At 33.6% G+C, this 24,680-nt stretch overlaps 2 protein-coding genes across 2 annotated transcripts in view; both read right to left on the bottom strand.

The window, feature by feature from the left end:
* Positions 1 to 4,634, bottom strand: part of LOC129800775 (synaptic vesicle membrane protein VAT-1 homolog-like) — a 39,862-nt gene extending 35,228 nt beyond the window's left edge. The window contains exon 1 of the mRNA XM_055845402.1: positions 4,028 to 4,634. The gene's annotated coding sequence lies outside the window, so the exon portion shown is untranslated. The remainder of the gene's footprint in view (positions 1 to 4,027) is intronic.
* A 7,274-nt stretch (positions 4,635 to 11,908) lies between these two features.
* On the bottom strand, positions 11,909 to 24,680 carry LOC129800769 (retinoblastoma family protein-like). The gene is made up of 7 exons (XM_055845389.1): positions 24,433 to 24,680; positions 24,016 to 24,155; positions 23,748 to 23,948; positions 23,489 to 23,679; positions 16,655 to 18,477; positions 12,552 to 12,707; positions 11,909 to 12,483 (listed from the first exon to the last, which is right to left on the bottom strand). The coding sequence occupies exons 1-7, from the start codon at positions 24,565 to 24,567 to the stop codon at positions 12,292 to 12,294; spliced, it is 2,838 nt and encodes a 945-aa protein (XP_055701364.1). The 5' UTR covers positions 24,568 to 24,680; the 3' UTR covers positions 11,909 to 12,291.

Raw genomic sequence — 24,680 nt, 5'->3', positions numbered from 1 at the left:
TTACCATTAAGTCGTCAAGGCGGACACCTTTGATGCTCAATTAATTTTAATTACACAAATTCAAAAGTGATTTTGCGCACGGATTAGCTGATTAAACGATAAGAAGTAATTAAGCTAGAAGTTTAAGGATAATTTCAAGAAAAATGAATTTTCCAGCACGTAAGTAAGACTAAAAAATCTGATTTTCTTTGTTTAAATAAGACATCATTCGTTTTCTTATATTTATCAAAGAGCAATACTGATAAAGTGTATTAAATTACTCACTAAATTACATAGAATTAAGAATAAATAAATCACGGATAAATAGAACACATTATGGTAATATTCCAATGAAAAATGATAACGTTAATGGCGCTATTCCAATGAAAAATGAAATGTTTTTTTTTTCAGCACTTTGCTGTTCTCAAGTGCTTCTGTATTATCGACTTTTTTGTGTGTTAGTTTCGAGACAGGAACCAACATAAAGAAAAGTCGATAATGTAGAAGAACTTGAGACAGTAAAGTGCTAAAGAACATGATAATTTTTAGCACTTAATTAGCAAAATTCAAATTATTTTATTGCAAGTTCAGAGAGAGAAAAGATATAGAAAAATTGAAATTTAGAAAAATATGTTTGAACAATGAGGTAATGTTTCTAATATCGTCCAATTATTTTATCTCTCAAAATTTCTGAAACTTTATTTTTTTTGTTATTTCTAAGATGTAATGTACTTAAAAAAAAACAAAGAAGCCTTAGGACCCTAATAGACTCAGGCTGATCCTCGATATTATTTAATCTGTAAAATTTTGCAGTAAAAAATTATCCCAAACTGTCACACGCTTTTGGCTTAGAATAATAAATTAGAGGTTCTTTGAATAAATATCATTTGTTTAATCTTTTATTGCCAAATATTATGGGCTAAATATTCTCGAGGTTCAGCAGTCTATTTCAACTATTTCATCCCTTACAAGGGTTCCATAAGGATTCAAACTGCTGTACGATATTTCACACAAGTTGTCCGATTTATTGTCTAGACCATTATTGTCTATATATTAATTAATTTTCAAGTGTATTAAATATCGTGATAAGAAAACAAAGATGGTAAACTACTATAAAATGTTCCAAACAACAAAAGAAAAAAATTGTGACAAAAGTTTTCAATTAGAATTTAAAAATATTACACTTTAAAGTTAGGACATTGATACCTATACGACACCTGTCCGAAATATTGCCTCAATCCTTTGCTTGTTAATTTTCATATATTTAATTGCTCTGACAGGTTTTTCTCCCTATTAATCGGGCAACACCAGAAGAAATATCGCTATTGTGACAGAATATTCGCTTTTATACAAAAAAAAAAAGAGAAAAAATAATATTTTTTATACCTTAAAAACATTGTTATGAAAAAAAGTTGCATTTAAACGTTTTTCTCTCAATACACTTTCCAGTTTGTTCAGTCTCTCATTCATTTAGTGGAATATTTCGCGTATTTACATGTATTTAGTAGAGACCAAGGCTGTAATGTTCGTAATTTCGGACAACGCGGAAGTACTACAGATACATCAATTTTGAAGTAGGGACATCAAAAATCTGATATAATTATTTTGTAAATATACAATTCTAGAGTATCCTGAAAGTTACTTTATTGTTCTTTTTTCAATAAAATTTTTAAATAGGTGTCCGGACTATAAATTAGTTTGTCCGGAAATTCCAATTTTACAGCAACTGAAGCTTTTCTTGAAATTTGTGAAAACGTAATCGTTGAGTTGAAGTCTCAAAATCAGAAAAAATAGTATGTAAACAAGTTTTATCGAGTTTCCCAAGAATTGTCCGAATATTAGATTTATTTTTCTTAAATTCCACATTGTCCGGTATTCCAAATTTTACACCAATTGCAGTATTTTATTCTACAAATTTGTGAAATATGCAATTGTTTCATTGTACTTTCGCCCTCTAAAATTTTTATGAAGTTTCACAAGAATTGTCCGAACTATAAATTATTTAGTTCGGAATTGAACGTTGTCCGGAATTCTCAATTTTGACCCATTTGTAGGTTTTTCTAAAAAAAAATTGTAAAAACGCAATTGTTTCGTTATCCTCATGCCCTTTAAATTTTTATGAGGTTTTGAGGTAGTTTTCCGAACTCTAAATTGTATTTTTCCGGAATTCTGAGTTGTCCGAAATTCAAAACTGAAGTTTTTTTTTACAAATTTGTTAAAACGAAATTATTGCTTTGTTCTAATGTCGTCTACAATTTTTATCAAGTTTTGCAAGAACTGTTTGAACCAGGGGGTGACATTAACTCTGAAAAATGGACCGATTTTAGTGTACATTTTTTCCTGTTTTCGTACATATTTCACGATATATCTTCAAAACTACGTAGGTTGCCAATTTTGGGTTTTCGGTTGCCTATTCTATATTAAATTTGCTTTTATTTTGTATTACTATTATTTGTTAATTCATTCTAAACTGACAGAAAACAGCTAATAAACCCAAAAGTTTTTTCGGCGCTCTAGAAAAATATTGGAAACATAGGAAATGTCATGCCCCTGGTTTGAACACTAAATTGGATTGTATGGAATCCTGAGTTGTCCGGAATTTCCAATTTTACTCTACTTGTAGTTTTTTCCTCACAATTTTGTAAAAATACAATTGTTGCATTGATTTAATACTCTCTACAATTTTTATGAATTGTTAAAGTAGTTGTCCGAACTTTAGATTAGCTTCTCCGAAATTTCGCGTTGTCCGGAATTCCCAATTTTACCCCAGATTAGAGTAGTTTTCTTTTCTAACAAATTTGTAAAAACGCAATTGTTCCGTTGTCTTAATATCCCTTACAATTTTTATCAAGATTTACAAGAACTGTCTGAAGTCTAAAGTTATTTTGTCCGAAATTCTACGTTGTCCGTAATTCTCAATTTTACTCCATTTGTATTTTTTTCTAAAAAATTTGTAAAAACGGAATTCTCCCATAGTTCTCATTTCCTCTACAATTTTAATCAAGTTTCACAAGAATTTTCCAAACTCCTTTGTCCGGAATTCTCAATTTTACTCCATTTGTAATTTTTTTTCTATGGAATTCTTCCATAGTTCTCATTTTCTCTACAATTTTAATCAAATTCCACAAGAATTTTCCAAACTCCTCTGTCGGGAATTCAGCGTTTCTGGAATTTCACACTGTCCGGAATTCCAAATTTAACCATATTTCGCATCGTTACACAGTATTTTAATGGGTACTGATCAGGGTTTAAATTAACACTTATTTTAAAGCCCGTATCTCCAGGGCGTTTTCCTGAGTGTATGGTTCTTGGGACTGTGTGGAAGTGTGAGTAATTGCGAGTTAGTGTGAGTATTTGAGAATTTGAGGGGCAAATGGTGAAGATTTTTTCCTCTTAGCTGAGGCATATCCTTGGGTCATTTGTCGCACCCTCCAGTACTCAAAGGATTAGACAAATGCTTGGACCATGTGCAGAGGATTTGTGGGAGGTTGGGTGGCCACAAGGGGCGGCAGAGAGATGGGCGGAGGACGCGACAGGAAATGAAATCGATGCACAAACGCAAAATTATGGCCGGCGTCTAAAGCGTCTGGCACAAAACGGAAGCCGCGCGTTTAAAATGATCATACTTTTCTGCACTCTTAAACGTTTTTTTTTTTCTTCTTACTGTTGTTGGTTCTTTTTGGACTCTTTTCGAACCCCAAAATAGATGTCTTCTTCTCGAGGACAAACACAATATTCCTTAATGGGCTATTTGAGCAACAATCTGGAAGATTTTTCCCAGAGATACTGCGTACTCCCAGAAGAGTCATGAGATGTGCTTGGGTGGATAAGTTATGGGCACTCTTTTTTTTTGCAGCTAGACGAAGAGGTGACAAAGGATACACCCGAAAACGAAACCATATGGCAGGGAAGTTAGTAAGGAAAAAAAAATCCATACTAAGCCCAATCAATTGGACAGGATTGAGATTATTTGCAATATTAAACCATTTATTCAAGTAACTGAACGAGGGAGTTTTAGAGAAGCGTTAGAAATAAAGGCGGGACTCACCATATGCCGCACTCAAAAACTTTTTTTTTTCCTTGAAGAAGAAGCCAAAAATGCTTCTACAGACACCAAATTTTCAAATTTTCTTTCAAAATTCTTCCTTAAACTTTGTTTTTTTTTTTAAACAGCACTTTCAAGATTTTCCAAGCTTGGAATTTTCCGACACTTTTTTTTTATTAGAGTTAAAAACGTGCGGCGTTTTCAGAGACCGAATAAAAGTAACGGACAGAAGCTCAATGCTTGATCTTATTTTTTTTGGGTAGAAAAAAATCTTTTCAAAAAACTTTCAAATTGTGAAAAAACTTCAGCAAAAAACGGGAAAATTCTACACTCAGGAGACTCCGGTTGGGTCCAGGGAAAAACTCTCTCTCTTCTCTCTGGAAAAATTCAAACTGGGAACAAACAACACACTTAATCAACGAACTAAACTCTACGAAACTTCTTGGTGGAATGGAAGCCTCGGACACAAAGAACTGGATTTTGCGTTAAAATTGATGCGCAGGGAGAGAAAACGCATACATGCGATGCTCTATATAGTAAAGTACCTACAAATACAGATATCTTATTGGAGAAAAGTGAGATAGATGTATTGGAGTTTTAAGCGCGCCGGATGGAACTGATGCAAGTATTTGACTCTTTCGAGCTCATAGGGTGTGTCACAGGGGCCAGGAATTCCTCAAAATGGTCCCACAATCACCCTTGTAGGGGATATGAATCATACACCTTGGAATTAGGGACTCGAGGTGGAGGAATAGTCATCAAAGAGGATGTTTAGTACATTGCATCAATGTATATAGCAAATTATTTACATGTCATTTAAGTGATATCATGCTTTTCTTCGAAAGAAACACTCAAAGGTTTTCATTTGAAATCACAATGATCGAAATCGGTAAACAAGATCAAAAGATGTACAACAAACTTCTGATTTTTGAGGTTAGGTTGTGATATTTAGAGGTTATGTTCACTGAGAGAAATCCGAAAAAGTTAAAATAACATTCGGGAAATGTTAATTTTACCCTGCAGCATTGATCCAAAATCGGTGTAAATATTACCCTTTTTAGGTGTATTAGGGGTTAAAGGTACCCTTTTTCATGTTAATTTTACCCATAGTAAGGGTTAAAATTAACATTAAAAAATGTTGATATATTTTTGCACCTAAAAAGTGTTAAATTTCTGAGGAAAAAATGTTAATCGCACCCTCTTTTTCTCAGTGTTCTTTTATTTGAGGTTAGGCTGAGATACTTGGCTCTTTACTGTAAAATTGGAAGCCCATCTGACTAAATATGTATCATTTTATCGCGATATGAGTTAATAAAAACTTAGTTTCTAGGATAACACATTGCGTGGCTTACAAAACAGGACAGAGGTGAGCAAGAACAGTTTGAAATCGAAAAAACGTCAAAATAAATTTGTCCAGGTAGCTTTTTGACCATTGACGTAAAATTTTCATTTGACATTTGTTTGGTTCACTGAGAAAAAAGAGGGTGCGATTAACTTTTTTTCCTCGTAACTTTAACACTTTTTAGGTGTAAAAATATATCAACATTTTTTAATGTTAATTTTACACCTTTTCAAGGATAAAATTAACATAGAAAAAATGTAACTTTAACCCCTAGTACACCTAAAAAGGGTAATATTTACACCGATTTCGGATCAAGACTGCAGAGTAAAATTAACATTTCCGGAATGTTATTTTAACTTTTTCGGATTTCTCTCAGTGTTTCAAACAGTTCTTACTCATCTCTGTTACAGGAGAGATCCTGCGATTATGCACTTCAGGATTGTGCACCTGATGGGATCATGCAAACACAATTATGCATGTTTGCCTACCATTGGGAGCTGATTTAAGTTTGAAATGTACTTCTTGTGAACCGTTGGTACTCAACATAGGCTGAAAAATTGGCGCCAAAAATATTTTGCATACATCCCGGCGTTCCTGTAGTTCATTTAAGAGAAATCTTCTGCACGTATGTAAATTTTCTGGGTGCATAATGTCATTTCGCGCGATTTTCTTCGATACCGAAAATATGCACAATCACGGGACAGTATTTCTAAATTCGGGCCTTCTGGGTCATGTTTCAACGCTGAAATATCAGACCAGTTCACATTAAGTACTCAGTAAGTCCTGTAGTAAGTCCTTAATAAGTCCTTAAGTGAATGACTTAATTTTAAGGAATTGCAGAACATCCAGGTATTTAAAAAAATATATATAAAAATGAGACGCACATTAGCGCGATTAACATAGCTCAGCCTTAAAATTAAGTACTTAATTAAGGGCTTCCGACTAATCACTTTTTATTTATTTTAATAGCCAGAATTTATCTGGCTATTTTTTCGTTATAATTTTTTTAATAAAAATTAAATATTAATGTAAATATATTGCAAAAACAAAAAACTGCACTCGGAAGGACCAAGTGGCAGTTGCTGCCATATGCATTTTATATGGGAGTTTGACGTTCTGCAGATGTAATTTTCTTGATTGTTAGGGTATAAAAGCCTTAAAAGAACAAATTGAAAGTGTTTTTGCAAATTATTGAGAAGAATTACGGGGGAAAGTGAATGCGTCAGTTTTTGAATGCTTCAATTTTTCTCTTATTTCCCAAAGCTAAAAATCCATTTTGTTAAGCGAAGTTAATAGAAAATAGTTAATAGTATTAACTATTGTTCATAAAGTAGAATTTTTGCTTTGATTGATAAGAGAAAAATTTAAACATTCAAAGGCTGCCGCATTCAAAGGCAGACCACTTTCCCTTACTCCATGATTCTGATAAAGATGAAAACATCGAATGGTTAAAAATCTTTAGATACAGTACCCAAGGAGATGAAATTTCTGATTCAGACACCAGAAAAGAACTGACTAAAGCTTCGAATATTAAAATATAATTAAAAATATCAAAATATTATGTAAAATTCGATAAATAGCAGCGGCTGCCACTTGGTTCTTCCGTGACACTTTTAGTTAGGGTTCTACGTAGCGTTAATCGGTCATGAGTCGGTATCGTCGGTACAATACCCGTTATTGATGTATCTTTCGCGAAAAAAAATCAGTGTTGCTAGAGGCCACACGATAAGAGATATCGACTTCCGATCTTCGACGACCGCTCCTTCCATAAGTTAACATTATCTAGGACCTAGGACAGCCTTTCTTTTATCTTCCCCCCAGCGCCCTCCTATTAGTTCGAGTACTCAGCAAAGCTTGGACGCTTTGCCATCTCCTTTTTTACACGAAAAATAAAATACTCCAAAATGTAAAATAGGAAATCGAGTAATTTACCATCGCTGGACGTGAAACTAGTTTATTGGATTAGGACCGATAAATTCCATTTCGGATAGCTCCTTAAGAACCATTCTCAAATTAAAGGTAGCCCTTCAATAAAGCCGCATTCTTCAAAATTTATTACTCCACAATCTCAACCCCTATGGATTTATTTATAAAAAAAAATTATTAATGATATAATTTACAATCACCCTCTAAACTCCAAAGAGTCTCACACAATAAAATTCTCCTGTGAATGTATAAATACAATATAAAAGTATAAAGTGAGACCACTGTATGTTAGTTGGGTGCAGAAAGCAGAAACAAATTGCCATTTAATGCGTGGTGGATTGCAGAGAGAAAGATGGGTAACGAAAAAAAAAAGTTAAAGAAGAGTTGGATCCCAAGGCAAGCCATTGGTTTGCATTCCGGTTGGGCATCGAATCCCTTGGTCTTTTTTCGGGTGCTTTTCGGGCCGGGGCTTCCATCTGGAGCTCTCTTCTTCGGAGTTGAGCATTTTGATATGTGTATGACAGCCGGCCGGCACGCGAAATATATGTGTGCGAAAATCCCATGAGTCAAGGTGAAAAATCTTCGCGGGCAGCTCACTCGACGGTCGTCTTGACTCAGTAAATGGCGGGAATTATTTAGCGCTCAAGCGAATTGTCCAAAGCCTCGGAGTACTTGTGCCTATTTTTGGGATTCAAGGATGCAGAAGAGGGATAAATTTTTAATGGGAGAATAATTGGGTTTTAGATACGAATCTCAAGGTTAGAACAAGGGTAATTGCGCTAATAGGTCTGAATTACGGTGTTTTAGAACAAATATTGGATTGTCAATCAATAAAACTTATGTTTTTATTTAAAAAAAGAAAGCGAATTGTTCCGACAAAATTCATAAATTTAGAATTACGACTTTACACTGAGAAAAAAGAGGGTGCGATTAACTTTTTTTCCTCGTAACTTTAACACTTTTTAGGTGTAAAAATATATCAACATTTTTTAATGTTAATTTTACACCTTTTTAAGGGTAAAACTAACATGAAAAGGGTTAATTTACCCCCTACACCTAAAAAGCATAATATTTACACCGATTTCGGATCAATAATGCAGGGTAAAATTAACATTTCCGGAATATTATTTTAACTTTTTCGGATTTCTCTCAGTGTAGCTAAAAATTAACGCTGGGTGCAATAGTTTTAATTTTTCTCTTTTTCTTTATTTCTGAGATTTTTTACAAGTTTGACCGGATATGGGGCGTTCATAAATAATTTTAAAAGTGCCAATAACTTCTGCTTTAATTATGAAAAACTTAATAAAAAAGGTTGCAAATGAAAGGTATTGGAATATACGGGATATACTCATAATATTATCATAACTTCGTGTCAACATTTAGGGGCGCTAAAATCGAAAAATCGAGTGTTGATGAAAGTTTATAATCTTATTGATATTAATGGACTAATTCAGGCAGCTGATGGTTTTATCTGCATATTTGCCAATTGTTTATGAACAATATTCAAGCTAACAAATCTAATTTCTTTTGCGTATTGGCTATTTGAAAATGAACAGCACTTAGGGGAGGATCGGGTAGTTTACAAAGACAGTTTTCATTTCTTGCATACAGTATACTCTCGCTAATTCGGCTCTTTTGAGATCGGGTTACTTTTTAATTCGGGCAGCAGTTAAATTTGAAAAAAGTTTGTTGACATTGAAAATTGAATACTGAAGTAATTATAAAATCAATGAATGAATAAACAATTAAATAACATTGTTATGAGCTTTGATTTATTCATCGCGACTCCTCTTAACACTTAAATGACTGAACGGCATTTCATGCCGAATTTCTCTTTTTAATATTTTACTACAGTAAAAAGCTTAAAAAAAACCCTTTGCATTTGTACCAATTCAATTATAAATAACGTATTTATACGTTTGATTTTCTCATTTTCTTGTGGTTTTGTGAAAAATTTTCTGAAAATTGTCAAATAATGCTGAAGTAAATTTTTAGAGATTTTATAACAAAAAAAACCATTTCCATTTGAATTTCCCTTTTTTAGCAATTTGACAAGGATTATTAGATTGATATCAATATACATTTTCCTGTAAAATTCAAAAATTATCATTTATAATTTGCGTTTTCTTTTGAAAATAATAAAAAAAAATTCCAACAAGAATTCGGAAAAGAGAAGAAGTTGAAAAGTTAATTTTTACCTAGTTTTATCTGCAATATTGCTCTACAAGAATTCTTATTATTTATTTTTTCAATAATTTAACATTTCTTGTTTTTCGAACCAGTTTTCAAGCTACGAGCATTATTAAATGTTAAGAGTTTACGAGTTTTCGCCAAGATGTTTTCTTAGTCGCTAATTTGGTATTGTTTTCGGATTTGACGAGTATTTTTGTAACATTTTTGCAATACTTGAGAACATCGACAAATATTCATGATATTTTTGCAATGTTTGATAAACAATTCGCACTTCCGCTATTTTAATGGCAGTTTGAGCTTTTTTTTTTGATTTTTCGATTATTACAGAATTAGATATATAGAATTTTATTCCCTTTCAGAATTCGGTTTTATCTCTATAAGAACACAGAGGGAAAACTGGGGCAACACCAAAAACTAATTTTTATTTCTAAACGTACTTGGACTATCTCAATCATTTCTTTAGTGAACAAGCATTCCTATAGTGCCTATAGAAGTGCCTATAGAAGTCGAATATCTGTTTAAAAAATTGCAGAGTTTGGTCCTACCCCGTGTTCGGTGGTGCCCCAATTTCTCCTATACGAACTATAGGGTAAAGTGGTACAAGTTGGACAATGGTACAAGTTGGACAGGGCTTTTTTCTTGATAAATTTAGTACTTCATTTTTATTTGTATATTTTTAATGCCTTAGTTTTATAATTTGGTTTCTCGTGCTTAAAAACAAATTTTGTACTGTAAGGTAAAGTATCCTATGTCGACCACTTAAGGATAGATTTTGTGAAAAACTTATGAAAAAACAGTTATAATTTGTGTTTTTTTATAGGATTTTTACCGAAAACTATAGAATAGATCTTTATCTATCTAATCGTCTACTTCATTTAATCATAATATAATTTTGAATTATAAAAAAAATAAAATGTTTCAAAAATGCAAAGTGTTCCTCTACTCGACCACCCATTTTTTCTTAAAATTAAACAAATCACAAAACTTAAGAGTCACGGATTTAACTTTGGCTTGTTTAACACATTATGAATAGCACTTAAAATTTAGTTAATCATTAAAATAAATAGGGAAACTCACTTTTATGAATTCATTCAGAAGTATAGAACAACATTCAAGTGAAAAAAGCTGCACTTGCTATGATTCGTCGACCGGTCGAATTGAGGAACAATTTCTTTGAAATGCACTTTCAATTTTAATACATAAAATTAATCTTTAACTTAGTCATAGTACTAAAATTTTTGCACAAGTAATAAAGATTAAGTCCTCAAATTGCGATTAGACTCAAAATTTGAATTCTCAATTAATCTTGAAGGTAATAATTGACGAATAAAAAAGGATAATAGATGCGAATATCAAGAATCTCACTTTTTTTCTAATTTAAGATATTTTTTTTTTCTAATTTAAGGAAGAACACGTAAACTACACGATTTTTAAACATTTGTTCAATTCTTATCCATTTATTAATTTTATAATACCTTGTATTATTTTGCTGCTTAAAATATTTGTTTGTTGGTTCTTGAGATCTAACAATTTCAACTTACTAAAAAAGAACCTTTTCCCGAAAAAACTCCCTTTAAATTATGCGATCTTTTTTCTCCGGTTTTAGTTAAAAAAAATTAAGTTTTAAAGAGTTCACGGTCAAGTAAACTGCTAAAAATCTGTTCAATTTCGTATTTATTAAGAATATAAATAGGTTAAACAACGATCTAATCATAAAATGGCCACAACCGTTTTCTTGTTTACGAGAGCTCAAACAAAATAATATTAAAATAATAAACAATTTGGAAAATTATTTGGTATCGAACTCAAAAAATTAGACAAACAATAAGAGGTAATAAGAAAATTTTTTATCAGTTTGTTAAGAAAAAGATCCTCATTGAAATTTATAATAAATACACGGAATTTGTATTTATTAAGTGAAATAATCGTTTAAAAACATTTATAAATATTAAAAAAATCGCGGTGTTTTAATTTGTTTGCTTATTTTCTATGTAAATTAATCAAACTCTCACTGGGAATACCACTCGAGAATTCTCCCCGATTTTTGGTGTGAAATTTTCCAATCGAAAATTTCGTGGATACCAAATAAGCGGTTTCGCAAGTTTGATCTCATTTCTTCTTGAGTTAACTCCATCCATTGGTTTTCCTTCTCTCCTTTATCCTTTATCTGAAAACTTGAATTTTCCAAAAATTTTGGCAGTTGAAAAAATTAAAACAGTTAAGCGTTAAGCCTCAATATTTTCTTTTTCCAAAAATTCTCCGACTTCTGTAAAATAAGAACTTTCTTAATTTAATCCACTCACCTCGAAGCTTCGTGTCCAATAATCTCAGCAACAAAAAAAACCCAAGAATTCCAAACAGAATCTAATCCCAAAAAAAACAAAAACAATAAAATAAAAAAGGCAAGAGATCTCGCCAATTCGTTTCGCTATAATATGTAAATAGTCTTTATTAAAAATAATACAATTATTTTGGTTAGCCAAAACTAAATGAATTATCTTGCCGTGTAATTAACAAAAAATTCGCTTTTCTCTATTTTTTTTTTCATTCAAATAAATCTTCATGAATGATGATTTTGGTGGTAATTTTCTCTATTTCCATCAAATTAATATTCCACAATTTATAAATTTCATTTTTTTTCTGCTAAAATCTGCATAAAATATTGTTTTTTTTTTCTATTTTTAATTTGTTATCCAAATTATTTTCTTGTTATTTTGTGTATTATTTAAAGAAAAAAACAAGAAGAAGTGTAAACTGAAAAGTGTGAAGAGTGTCTCTAAAATCTCTCTCCGAGCTCTTCATCCCCTCAAATGGCCTTCCGATCGTCCTGATTCTGCAATTCAGCTTGTCGGTCATCGAGGAGGGTCTTGAATTTCCGAATGTTGGGTAGTTTCGTGGGTGGCTGGAAGCCATCGTTGCCATTGAATGGAAATGGTCGTTTTCCATTGGCTCCACAATTGCGACTGATCAATTCGTTAATCTCATTCAAATCATTTGACTAGGAGGAAAAGAATCCAATTGAAATCATCCTGGAAATCCCTTTAGGAAAGCCAAAAAAAAACCTACCTTGGATGGACTGTCAAAGACTGATAATACAACTGATCCCGGGGACATGAGAAGATCCTTCTTCTCAAGATTCTGCACAAAAACGCACCCAGAAAGTTTCCTGGGCGAACACATTGTGCTCTGTGCATTGGGAACTGGCGACAGAAGCACAGTATTCTGAAAGGAACCATCATCATTTTAATTCAATTAACCCTTCATAAAGAAAAATTAATAGGGAGGTAGCTGGTCGGTCCGCAAGTTCTTGCACATTTTTGTAGTTAACCTTTGAGTGCATTGAACTTGAAATTATAAAAAAATGCATAGACTTCATTCAAGACCGTTCAAGACCGTTTCTTTTAAAGCGATTTAGAAACGTCTTATCTCCGGTTTCTTCTGACAGAAGAAATGAATATCTCACAAATGAATTGTTAAGAACAAAAACGGTCTATCGTATAAGCATTTTTCTATCAAAAAACCGATTTTTGCTCCAAACGTATCAAATCAAGCACAGAACAAAGCGAAAAGCCGACGTAAATTTAGTGTCACCAGAGGAACCAAAAATTAAAGAAAAACTTAAATATTTAGGAAAGGTGATTTTTCTTTAAAAAAAAAAAAAAAAAAAACAAAAGAATTAGTTACCGTAGTAAAAGAATGACTTTTAAACGACTAACAAATAAAATGACTTCGGTAAGAAATAAAATATTTAAAAACCATAAGTCGTTTTTACATTAACCCTTTAAAAGGACGAGAAGGTTTAAAATCAGAGGTCAGAAAAAAAACATTTTTTCCGCATTTTTAGTGCGAAACGTGACTAGATGGCCATAGGAAAAATTTAATTTTTGGGTCACCGGTGACCCAATCGTCCTTAAAGGGTTAACCCTCTTAAAACTACGACACTCTTAGCGGAATTTTCAAAAACGGTCGCTAATGCCCTAGACTTACTTACGACTTAGCCGAGAGACGACTTAGTGGAAAATTATGAAGATGTAGATTAACCATTATTTGTAATATAATGTCTGTCAAGGCCCTAAGACTGCTTTTTAAAGTCAATTTGTAGAAGAAGAAAATTGGTAAAATGTCAAGTCCACAATAAGGCCAAAAACCGCCTAAAAAATTCTGAAACGTTTCTACTACAATAAAATTGCATCCAAGTAACGAGGAAATGTTTCTAGAAGCGCGAAAAATTTTCTATATACACAGAATTGCTTATAAGAAATGCAAAAACCTTTCTAAAATTGCGGAATCGCATCCAGGAAATTTTTCCGCAAGAAGCACAAACACGTACGACAGGATCCGTATCCAAGAAACACGGAAATGTTTATGGAAAGATGAGAATTCATCAAAGAACCACTTAATGACATCCAAGAGACAATGTTTCTTGGAACACGTATACGTTTTTAACAAGAAATATGGAAATGTTTCTTAGAAGACGCGTGAACGTTCCTAGAAATATCTAAACGTTTTTAAGAACGGTGAAATGTTTCTGAAACCACGGAAGGACATCCAAAAAACGCAGAATGGCTTCTAGAAACGCAAGGATGCATTATAAAAAACACTGTTGCGTTTACAAAACCAATAAATGGCGTTAAAGTAACACAGATATGTTTCTTAAAACACGAAACGTATTTAGAAACGCGTATGAATGTTTTTAAGGACGTCTGAACGTTCCGAAACGTCTTTATGAAAGCTGAAACGTTCCCGGATTCACGGAAGGCATCCAAGAAACTTGGAACTGCTTTTAGAAACGCAAGGATGCATTATAAAAAATACTAAGACATTTCTAAAACAATTTGAATGGCTACGAAGAAATATGAAAATCGCGTATAAAAGTTTCTAAACACGCGTGTATGTTTCTAGAAATACACAAACGTTTTTGTAAACACTAAAACGTTTCCAAAACCACGGAAAGTATTCAAAAAACGAATAAACAATAGAAAAATTCTGAAGCTTTTCTATAAACATGGCGTCCAAGAATCATAGAAATGTTTCTTGCAACAAGATAGGCATATAAAAGTTTCTAAGGACGCGTGTATGTTTCTAGAAACACAGAAACGTTCCTGACCCCTTGGAAGCCACGAAAGGTATCCAAGAAACGGAGAACTGCCTGTTAAAAATGGTCACCACAGCTAAGACGGCGGTGGACGTTGAAAACTACACGGGATCTCATTAAAACGAAACTGTACTTCGTAAACATTGTTATTAACAAATTCATCTATCTATCTATCTAAATAAATAAAATCAATATTTTTAAAATCCTAATCTTCAAAATCATAAACAAGGACGCAGGAACTTTTTGACTGACCAACTAATCAATGTCGGTATAAAATTTCACTGATTCTTGATCATTTATAGGGGTTTCAATCATTTGGGCGTGGACCTTTACTTATTAACATCAAGAAAAGGCATTAATTAAAAAAAAATTGTACAAGTTCTTGGAAAATGCATTGACAATTAATGAAATATCAAATTAAATTGAGTTATTTGATAATGACTTGCTGCTTAAAGAAGATAAAACATAGTCTCCTTATGCTAATTCAATCTTTATGACAGTCTTTATCGTTGTATCCCCATAGCAAAATTCCGCAAAAATTCCAATGGAAAACTTGCGTCCAAATGGCTAAATTCGCTGGAATTTGACGCTAAAATTCCACTAAGTTTTCCTATGGAATTTAAAGCCGGAAATTCCATGGAAATCATAGTGCTCCATGGAATTTACTAGTACGACATGCTGGAATTCCAGCGTTAAATTCCGCGGTATTCCGCGGAAGATTTATATGGAAACTCACACGTGAAACGTCCGCGGGATAAGCTGGAAAAAACATATGGAAATTTCCACTATCTTTCCATAGTGTTTTATATGGATTTTTCCACTAGTTTTCTGAAATGTCAAACAAATAAAATGGTGTTGCGATAACTTTTAGAATTTGTTTCCAAACCTTCCGCAAACATTTCTAGTGATTCATGTGGCAATTATATTATAATTAATTATGCGACACTGCGTTTCGTGTAGATAATAGTGAAGTGATTACATTAAATAGGTCGCCAACCTAAAATAATGCTGTTTTTATGTTAATTAATATATATTTTAGGAATAAAATTTTTTTTAATAAAATATTTTTTTATTGCTCAAAGTGTCAATTCGTTATTGCTGGTTCATAAAAACATATTATAATCCTCGTAATCTTTGCCGTTTCTATAAAATTCGGAAGTAAAATCATGAGGTGCATGTGACAGCTTCATTTTTTCTCCATTTTATTTTGGTGGAAAAATCCACATAAATTCCATGAGCATTTCCATGGATGTATTCTATAGAAAAAATCCAGCATGAATCCATTAAATTTTCCTTGGAACCTATTATGGAAAATTCCTAAGGAATTTTTTAAGGAAAAATAGTGGAAAATTCCAAGGAATTTTTCGCTTGTTATTCCTATTCCGCTTTCTTTTGCAATGGGGATGTCAACGTAGTTGTGTAAACGTCATTTTGACAGCATATAGAAACGTCAATGTCAAATTTAAATATTCGGAAACGGCTGAAAGAAATTTGGGAGTTGATTTCTTCCAGGAAAAGGAATAAAATTTCTCCAACTTTATGGTAGTTCGATTTTTAAAACAGTTGTGGTACGTCAACCTTACGTAAGTGTCATTATGACAGCAAAGTGACTGTCAATGTCAAATTTAAAAAATGGCTGAAACAAATTTATGAATTAATATCTCCCACGAAAGGAATTAAAACTTCTCCAACTTTATGGTAGTTCGATTTTTAAGACAGAGAGTTTACTGTGGTACGTCAACATTACGTAAGTGTCACTTTGACAGCAAAGTGACTGTCAATGTCAAATTTAAAAAATGGCTTACACAAATTTAGGAATTGATATCTCCCACGAAAAGAATTAAAACTTCTCCTACTTTATGGTAGTTCGATTTTTAAGACAGAGTTTACTGTGGTACGTCAACCTTACGTAAGTGTCATTATGACAGCAAAGTGAATGTCAATGACAAAGTTGATGTATCCAACGAAATACAACTCCTCTATCTCAGGGAAGAAGTTTCCAATGTAACGAAGGATAGGAAGGCGTCAACGGTTATCCAAGCTGAATGAGTAAATGTCAAGTTCAAAAACTTACCGTTGCCGTTGTGGAGAAATAATTGATGGCATACTGCTGCATTTTCAGTACGTAGACTCCATTGTAGAACTTTATGATATCTCCACGTTCCTCCTTTTCGTGTGATGTAGACGTCCCCGCCAGCTCTGTTGGCTGTGCTGGACGTTGAGGCGTAGGTGCCTCATGGGCAACTGGTACGGCACTGTCGCTGTTGCAGTTCCCAGTGTAACCTATAAAGACATTGCGGTAGATATGGCTAGCCGATTGTGGCTGATGCCGATATGCCTGCATGATGTCCTTGAAGGTTTTATCCAACTTCTGAACGCGGAAGAAGACATAGATGGCGCACATGAGAAGCTGATCCATGTGGCGCTCCTTCATGAGTTCAGTGTAATTGAGTACTGAATACTCAAAGATCGTCCAGATCTTACGCAAATTTTCATGGTCAACCAGACCAAGTTCGCGATAGATGAAGCACATTCGCTGATACGCCAATTTGTGGAACTTCCTGAAGAAGATCACTAGTGATTGTTTCTTTTGAGGTGTCGTCGTGACATCATCCATGATTTCGGGATAGGCCCGCTGAGGATTCCTCTGAGGCGGTTTCTGCTCGGTAGTCTGCGTATTGCCATCGAGACTTGCCGCGGAATCTGAACGGAAGAGTTGCTTCCTTATTGCTGCTTCCCGATTGTGAGGATCCGGATTGGGATGAACAGGAGTCCTGGATGTCGATGGTCCGGCCAGGGATTGTCCGGGAGTGTTTTCAATTCGTGCCAAGGGTGCACTGTGGGGTGTAATTCCTGTTAGATCATCAGCTGTAAAGGCTGGTAGATCAACATCCTGCCACGTTAGCTTCGTTTTGTCTATATGAGCTAGTTTAATCCACAGCGGAGAGTGTTTCTTCCACACTAACTCCTCCAAACACTGCTCCTCTACATAGTTCAAATGTTTAATGATTTCTCGCGTGAAGAATTCCTCTCCAGCTCTTACAACAATCTCAATGATCCCGTAGAATTCAAATGCTGCCAAATTGAAGCAGTCTAGGATCCAGGGGAAAAGCTCATGAGTGCAGTTGTAGGCTCGGAAAACAATTTCAACACTAATCGCCATCAGTCTAACAATAATGACTTCAGAACTGTAAACATGTTTTGCACTAGTTCTCTTCTTAGCTTCCTCATCCCTAACAATGTTTTCCAGCAACCTGTAGAAGAGTGCCTTGGTCAACTTCATCCTATCACTTGGCCACTTTGGCAATTTCTCAAACAGATCCTTCTCCATTCGCTCTAGGATCTCCCTAATCTTTCCCGAAGGATCTACACTGCAACTCTTGAAGCTATCCTTCAAACTCAAATGAGGACCACCATCGTTACTCCCCAAAGTGTTCCTCAATTTCTTAACACTCATCGCTGCCGACGTTATCGGAGACAGATTCTCCTTTGGCGGCAGCATATTCCTCCTGGTAACCGGTGTTCCCGGATCCAGTGTATTCTCCCTTGTATGATCCTCCCTAATCTTCCCACCGTAATTTTGTGCCCCCGTCTGAGGGCAATTGAGAAAGATTGTCTCGTCAATCTCTCCACAACTAATCACGTACTGTTCGTACGTATTCCCAATTGATCGGAAATTATTATCAAAATTTCCCACTGAAATCAAATTGAGAAATGTCTCGGAATCACCTTGAAGGATTCCCTTGTCAAAGAAACTCTTTACTATCTTGTTCCACTTGTTTTTCTGAATGTGCAGAGCCTCAATTAATTGGTCAGCGTCACACAATTTTGACATAACACAGACCGGCGAGATCGTTTTAGCATCGAAACTCGATGAATTCCAATTCTCAGGTACACCTACAGAAGGTGCCATCAGTTAATATATATATTTTTATACAACAAAAAAAATAATTGTGATAAGATTACACAAGATTTTTTTTCTTTCTATTAATACAACTAAAACAACAGATGCGTGTTTGGTATTGATTTTCAAGCTGATTTGATAAGAACAATGCATTAACATGGGATGAGTAAATGGACTCTGGAACATTCTAAAAATTATAGTCTATTGGGAAAAACCCGCCTTAGAGTAGGACTCGAGTTGAATATGATTTGGAGTATTACGAACTTCTTTTAAACTCCCAATGTCTAACCACTTTGTTACCGATCTTTCGCTCCTTTCTCCTTTTAATTTCTCAAGCCGACGCGACGTTTCGGAGGGGTTTTCCTCCTTCTTCAGGTCTACAATTTGCAATTTTTTCAAAACATTTACAATACACAATGAATTGAATATAACACTTTAAACAATAACTAAAATTATCGCGAGACTTACATAGAAATTTTGGGGAAAAAATATCACAAAAATCGTTACACTGAGCACAATTCACTGTCCCTCATACTCAGTTTACTGGCCGAAAATTATCTAGCACTTTGTTACCATTAAAAACTATGACCGTTCTCAATGAAATCATAGGAATGACTGACTTTTTCTGGCACTTGATTCACCGAGCAGCAGAGGTTTCTGTCCTAAGGAACGATAAACTACATTTTGAGTACTTTGAAGTGCATTATATTACATTACTATATTATTTACATATAGTCTTATGAAAGGATCGTTGGATCCAAAAGGCAGGAAATAAACTGAAATCTAAATCTTATCAGGTGAGCCTTCATTGCTCAAATCAATAAAACTTCTACCAAAATTCTGAGAAAAGTCTTTAGACTTTATAACTTTAAATCTGCATTTAGAAAATTGATTTAGAGTCTTCGATAAAGATCTTACTTTTAAAAGTGCAAAATTTCCCTAAGCCTTAAGCTAAAACGCGGCTAACTTCACAACAATAAAGTTAAAAAAGAGAAACGTAGGGGAGACTGGGGCACATGTAAACATTTTCGATAGATGCGAATTTGAGGTGATTTTCCAAGCACACAGTTATTTTTTGGAAAATCTTTCTTAGCTCATGTTTTACCATAGGGTATAGGCAATACGTCGAGGGTAATGCGGATGCTGGAAAATAATTGAGTTTTCCATAAAAATAAAATTTATGCCACTCGACATTTTTCTCTTTTCACAAATGAGGATGTAAACACCTTTTTTCCACTCTTGAAATTAACTTTGCACCACTTTGAATTATTTTAATTACTTAAGAGATATATAAAGACTGTATATTATTCAAAAAATCACTACACTTTTTACAAAGAATAATTAAAATAGCAAAAAAAACTAAAAGCATGCAAATCAAAGACATTTTTCAATGGATTTTCCCCATATTTTGATATCATGTGACTTTTTATTGAACACAGCCAATGAAAAATTTCCCACTATGAGATGCAATACCAAAAAAAATATTTTGTCATTCATTCTACACTCGCGACATCTACAATTACGGGAAAATTGCCTGTTTACATCTACCCCAAATGCTGTTTTCTGACTAATTTTTAATCCTTTTAAAATAATGAAAATCTCAATTTCTCTAGTAAATGCATTAATATAATCCAAAAAGATGTAGGAAAGAACAGGTATTGCTACATTTCGATTATTTTACTCAGTTTTTAATTTCCAGGTGGAAATCCAAATGACCAAAATAATCGAAATATCAACATTTTCGGGAAAAATGATTTTTATTTTTAAAGTATATTAGGATTTTATTGACCAATTTATCTGTGGACATACATCCCCATGGTATCTATGAATGCTTATGGGTTTTATCCTCTGGAGTCTTAAAATTAATGAAAAAATTCACAGTGTTTACAACTACCCCTGTTTACTACTACCCCAGTTCCCCCTAACCATTCTCTAATTTTATCTTAATTTTTAAGGCTGCTCATGAGGACCTTTTAAACCTTTAATAAAATGAATACTCTAGCCGGGATGTGTGGATTTCGAGTGACGTTCGGTCCCTGGAATAAAGCTTAAAGAGAAGAAGAAGAAGAATGCTCTAACTAAAGTCTACGGTCCACTTCAAAGAGCCCATGCTCAAAACAGTTGTTAAAAGGATGGCAAAGCGTCCCAGGCTTTGTGAAATGCTCGAACTCATGACTTTGATGCTATACCTCGAAAGTACTTTTGCATCATTTATTATTCACCGGTTCTCAGCCGATTTAAACCGATTTATAAATCATTCAAAAGATCCTCCAAAATTGTTTTAAAAGTAAATTGAATTGATTTTCGGATAAAAATTAATTAACGGCTGTGAACCGGTTCAGAACCAATTGGAACCAGTTCAGCTTTATAGGAAATTCCAAGACCTTTCCGAGAAGCCCAAACACGACCCCATTCCCGTGATAACTGCGCTCTCTAAAGCCTATTTAACCATAAAAGTGAATCACTTAACCAAACTACATAAAATAATCGAAAACGCAATTACCTAGAATTAATACCGATTATTCAAATGAAGCTTAAATCTTTTTCAGTCTTTTATTTGGGACATTTTTAATTCTTTAATTAACTTAAATACTTTAATTTAAAATTGTTTAATTTAAAGTTGTTGAATTTGGAATTGTTGAATTTAAAAATTGTTGAATTTTTATGTGTAAATTCAAAAATTGTTGAATTCTGTTTATTGTTGAATTTTCTTTTCATTTCGAGGATTTTGATTTTTTTGCCTTTTTAGACATTTTTATTGACTTTCTCTGTACTCGGAATCCTTCCTAAAGCGAGATAATTACATCTGATGCTTAGATCTTCACGATATACTTATTATACATATCGTCAGTTAAATCAGCATTTATCGTAACTTCATTTTTGCGATTTTGAGATATATACATATTTGGAATCAGCGTAATTTTGATTATTAAACGCACTTGTGAAAAAGAAATTTTTATAAGCCCAATAAAAATTATTTATCAGAATTTGTCGTAACTTCCATTTTTGGGGAAGTTACGACAAATTTCCATACAAAATTTTCAATAATCAGCATTTGCCGTAACTTCTTTTGCTTGTTTGCGTGGCTTGTAATATGCAGCAAAAATGTAATATTTCTCATTAAAACCTTCACAAACTCTTCCAAATATCCAAAGACAGTGGGAATAATGCAACATTGAATAATCTTAATTCAATATTTGTAAGAAAAAAGTAAGAAAAAATCCCTGCCCATCTGTCATTAATTCATAGCACAACAAGCGACACGTCGCGCAAAATTTCTTCAATAAAATTTATGAAATAAAAGCTTTTAGGGACAGGGATAACAGTATTATTGACTAATTTAGTCAAATAATGGCACTTATTATCACTAGAGTAATTCAAATTGATATAATGCATTTTAGAAAATTGTCGTAACTTCCAAGATTTCCATACATTGAAAGTTACGGCTTTATAAATGATGGAAGCTACGATAAAATATTATTGTGTTTCTTCTAACATATTTGTTATCTCAGCTTTTAAATAATTTTACAAAGATTTTATCGAGTTAATTTACAGATTATTAGTGCCACTTTTATTATTTTGACTCAAAAGTATCGCATTCGGGGCTCATTTTTAAGAAAAATAATATTGAACTGAAAATTTCGTCTCCTGAAAAGTTGTCAAAAGGAAGTTATGACAAATGCTGATTTAACTGACGATATAAATATTTGATGTTCTATATCACTTTTGCCCAATGAAAAGCATCTCGACTGAAGTATAAGTTTTAATTGGAAATTCAACAATTTTTACACTACTTTTGTTTAAAACTTCAACAACTTTTGTCTCAAAATTCAACAAGGTTTGTTTAAAAATTTAACAACTTTTGTTTAAAAATTCAACAACTTTGGTTGAAATACACAAGGCTTCACACTATAATAGTGTTAAAAATTATGATCAAACTATAATAGTCTTAATTTTTGATCATGTGACAAAAAATACCATAAAGTTGTTTAATTTTTACACTATAATAATGTGATAAACTGTAATTATACTATAATAAGTGGTAATTTTTGGAACTTGTCAAACAGTTTTAAATCACGAAACATTGTTGAAAAATTTTTAGGATTATAACAGTGAGAAATTTTACACAGATCGCAATTAAATAATTAATTTATCCGATTTCACACTATTATAGTGTAAAAATTTTACACATTTTCAAATTAAACAACATTGTTGAAAATTTTTCAACTATAATAGTGGTAATTTTCAATCAAGTGACAATAAATTACCAAAATGTTGTACATTTTTAAACATTTTTAAATTAAACAACTAAAATTTTGCACTATTATAGTAGTAAAATTTTACACATTTTTTTTACTGTGTATCTGTCTTTTTTCCAGTTTTTGTTTTTTTCAAATCTAAGGAGGGTTTTAAAAATTGTCTACTTTGTCGTAACTTACAAAAATTTTATTTAAAAAAATTGTAAATTAAAAAAGCTCAAAAAAGGAATTGAAAAATGATATTGAGCATCGCCTACGTCAATTATTTATTTATATTATTATTTTTATTACGATACCTGTTGATGAAAGTGGCGATAAATTTAACTTTTATTTGATTCATATTAAATTTTCGATCGAAATTGTTAATTTTGTATTAAACAAACATTTTCTTTTTTTTATATTTTTTTTAATATCCTGCATGGTATCTAGTCCTAAATATGACGTGGTACTTCCTCAAAGATTTCTTGAGTCGCATTTTAACGTTTTCTACCAAAACTCATTAGTCAACACTCATTTGCATTTGGGCGCCAATGACTTAAGAGTCTTCCCGGCATTTTTTATGAAATGGTCACCTTCCCGGGCGCAAAAATAACCTCATCTTTCGCCCAAAAAAACCAAAGCCTCCGAAAGCCCGCCAACGAAACAGGATTTTTTTGTGCGAAAAGAGCCAAGAGGGAAGATGCCATATTTGGCAAACAGGTGCAAAAGGGGCAAAATGCAGGCAAAAGAGAGGAAGAGGACTTACCTGAAAAGCTAGTATTGACTAAATCCCTTCGGTTTTCGGCAATGACATTGCTGTAGATGAGATTAACACAAGACAGCAGCAAATGGTGGGATGTCACGAGATCCACAGACTCATTGGGCTCCTCAGCCCTCACGCACGTGTAGAGCTTCCAGGCGAACTCGAAGAGTTTCACAGAATTGCAGGGAACATTCCTGGTCAGGAGATTTTTGTTTGGTTAGAGAGAGTCAAAGGGCATTTTGAAAAGGATTGAGGGACTCACTTTGCCTTCTTGCTCTTCCCATGGCGAGCCTCTTCGTTCTGGGGACAATTGAATACTTGCTGGAAGAGAGGACCGAACTTCTTGTAGACTACACTGGACACGGTGAAACTATCATTGAGCCTCTCAATTTTCTTGCGAATAATCTCCGGAACTGACGCCATATCACACCATATTTTGATTTTGTCGAAAAAATCACGAAGTCTGGAAGATTTTGGGTAGCCTTAGAGCTACATGGGGGATTGGGGAGAGGGAAAATTGTGGAACTTACCCAATGCTGCAATTCCGAAGGATTGACGACAAGGAGACTCCGTTTCCCTGAACCAAATTATTTTGACTCCCCACAGTACGCGTGAAGGAGTCACGGCAAGCAACAACCAAAGCACAGCCCAACCAATGAATAGGATTTCCCTGGAAATAATCCGGGAAAATTGCGAATTGAGAAAATTTCTGCTTCAAATGCACGCCTGAAATTCCCGCTACGACTTTAAGCTCTCTTTGACTTTGACAGCTGATTTGGCGCACTTTTGATCAGGGCGTCGGACTGATGCCAAACATAACCTCACAAACACACCTTCACTTGTTTTTACACCACTCCCACACAATTTCCCCATCCGGGAGCTATCCACAGCCATTCCAGGACTTCCCCCATGCCATCCAGGAAAGAAAAATGAGGAAAAAAACTCACCTCCAGCGTATAATTGTCCCTAATGCTCTCATATGTTGCCCAGGCTTTTTCCTCCGTTTCCACATCCATATTCAGTTTGAGGCAAATCTTTTTGAATTCTTCAACTACTGGGGATGCCTCTGTACTGGAATCCATGTTGCTGGGGCACACAATTTCACGTTTTTGCACAAAAAACAGAGATTTTCTCTCTGTACAGAAAATTATCACTAGGAGCTTGTCAAAGTTTCTGGGTTTTGTTGAGTGACTGG

This window comes from Phlebotomus papatasi, chromosome 2, assembly GCF_024763615.1.
Source record: "Phlebotomus papatasi isolate M1 chromosome 2, Ppap_2.1, whole genome shotgun sequence".
NCBI lineage: Eukaryota > Metazoa > Arthropoda > Insecta > Diptera > Psychodidae > Phlebotomus > Phlebotomus papatasi.
The sequence above is the reverse complement of the archived record's forward strand: the minus strand, read 5'-3'. Positions and strand labels throughout refer to the sequence as shown.

Excerpts from the sequence above, each read along its gene's own strand:
- LOC129800769 (XM_055845389.1), bottom strand. The coding sequence starts at position 24,567 with ATGGATTCCAGTACAGAGGCATCCCCAGTAGTTGAAGAATTCAAAAAG. Across the intron at positions 12,708-16,654 it reads ATTTCTCCACAACGGCAACG|AATACTGTGCTTCTGTCGCC; the intron begins GTAAGTTTTTGA and ends GGTTCCTTTCAG. Across the intron at positions 12,484-12,551 it reads TCTTTGACAGTCCATCCAAG|TCAAATGATTTGAATGAGAT; the intron begins GTAGGTTTTTTT and ends TTTTCCTCCTAG.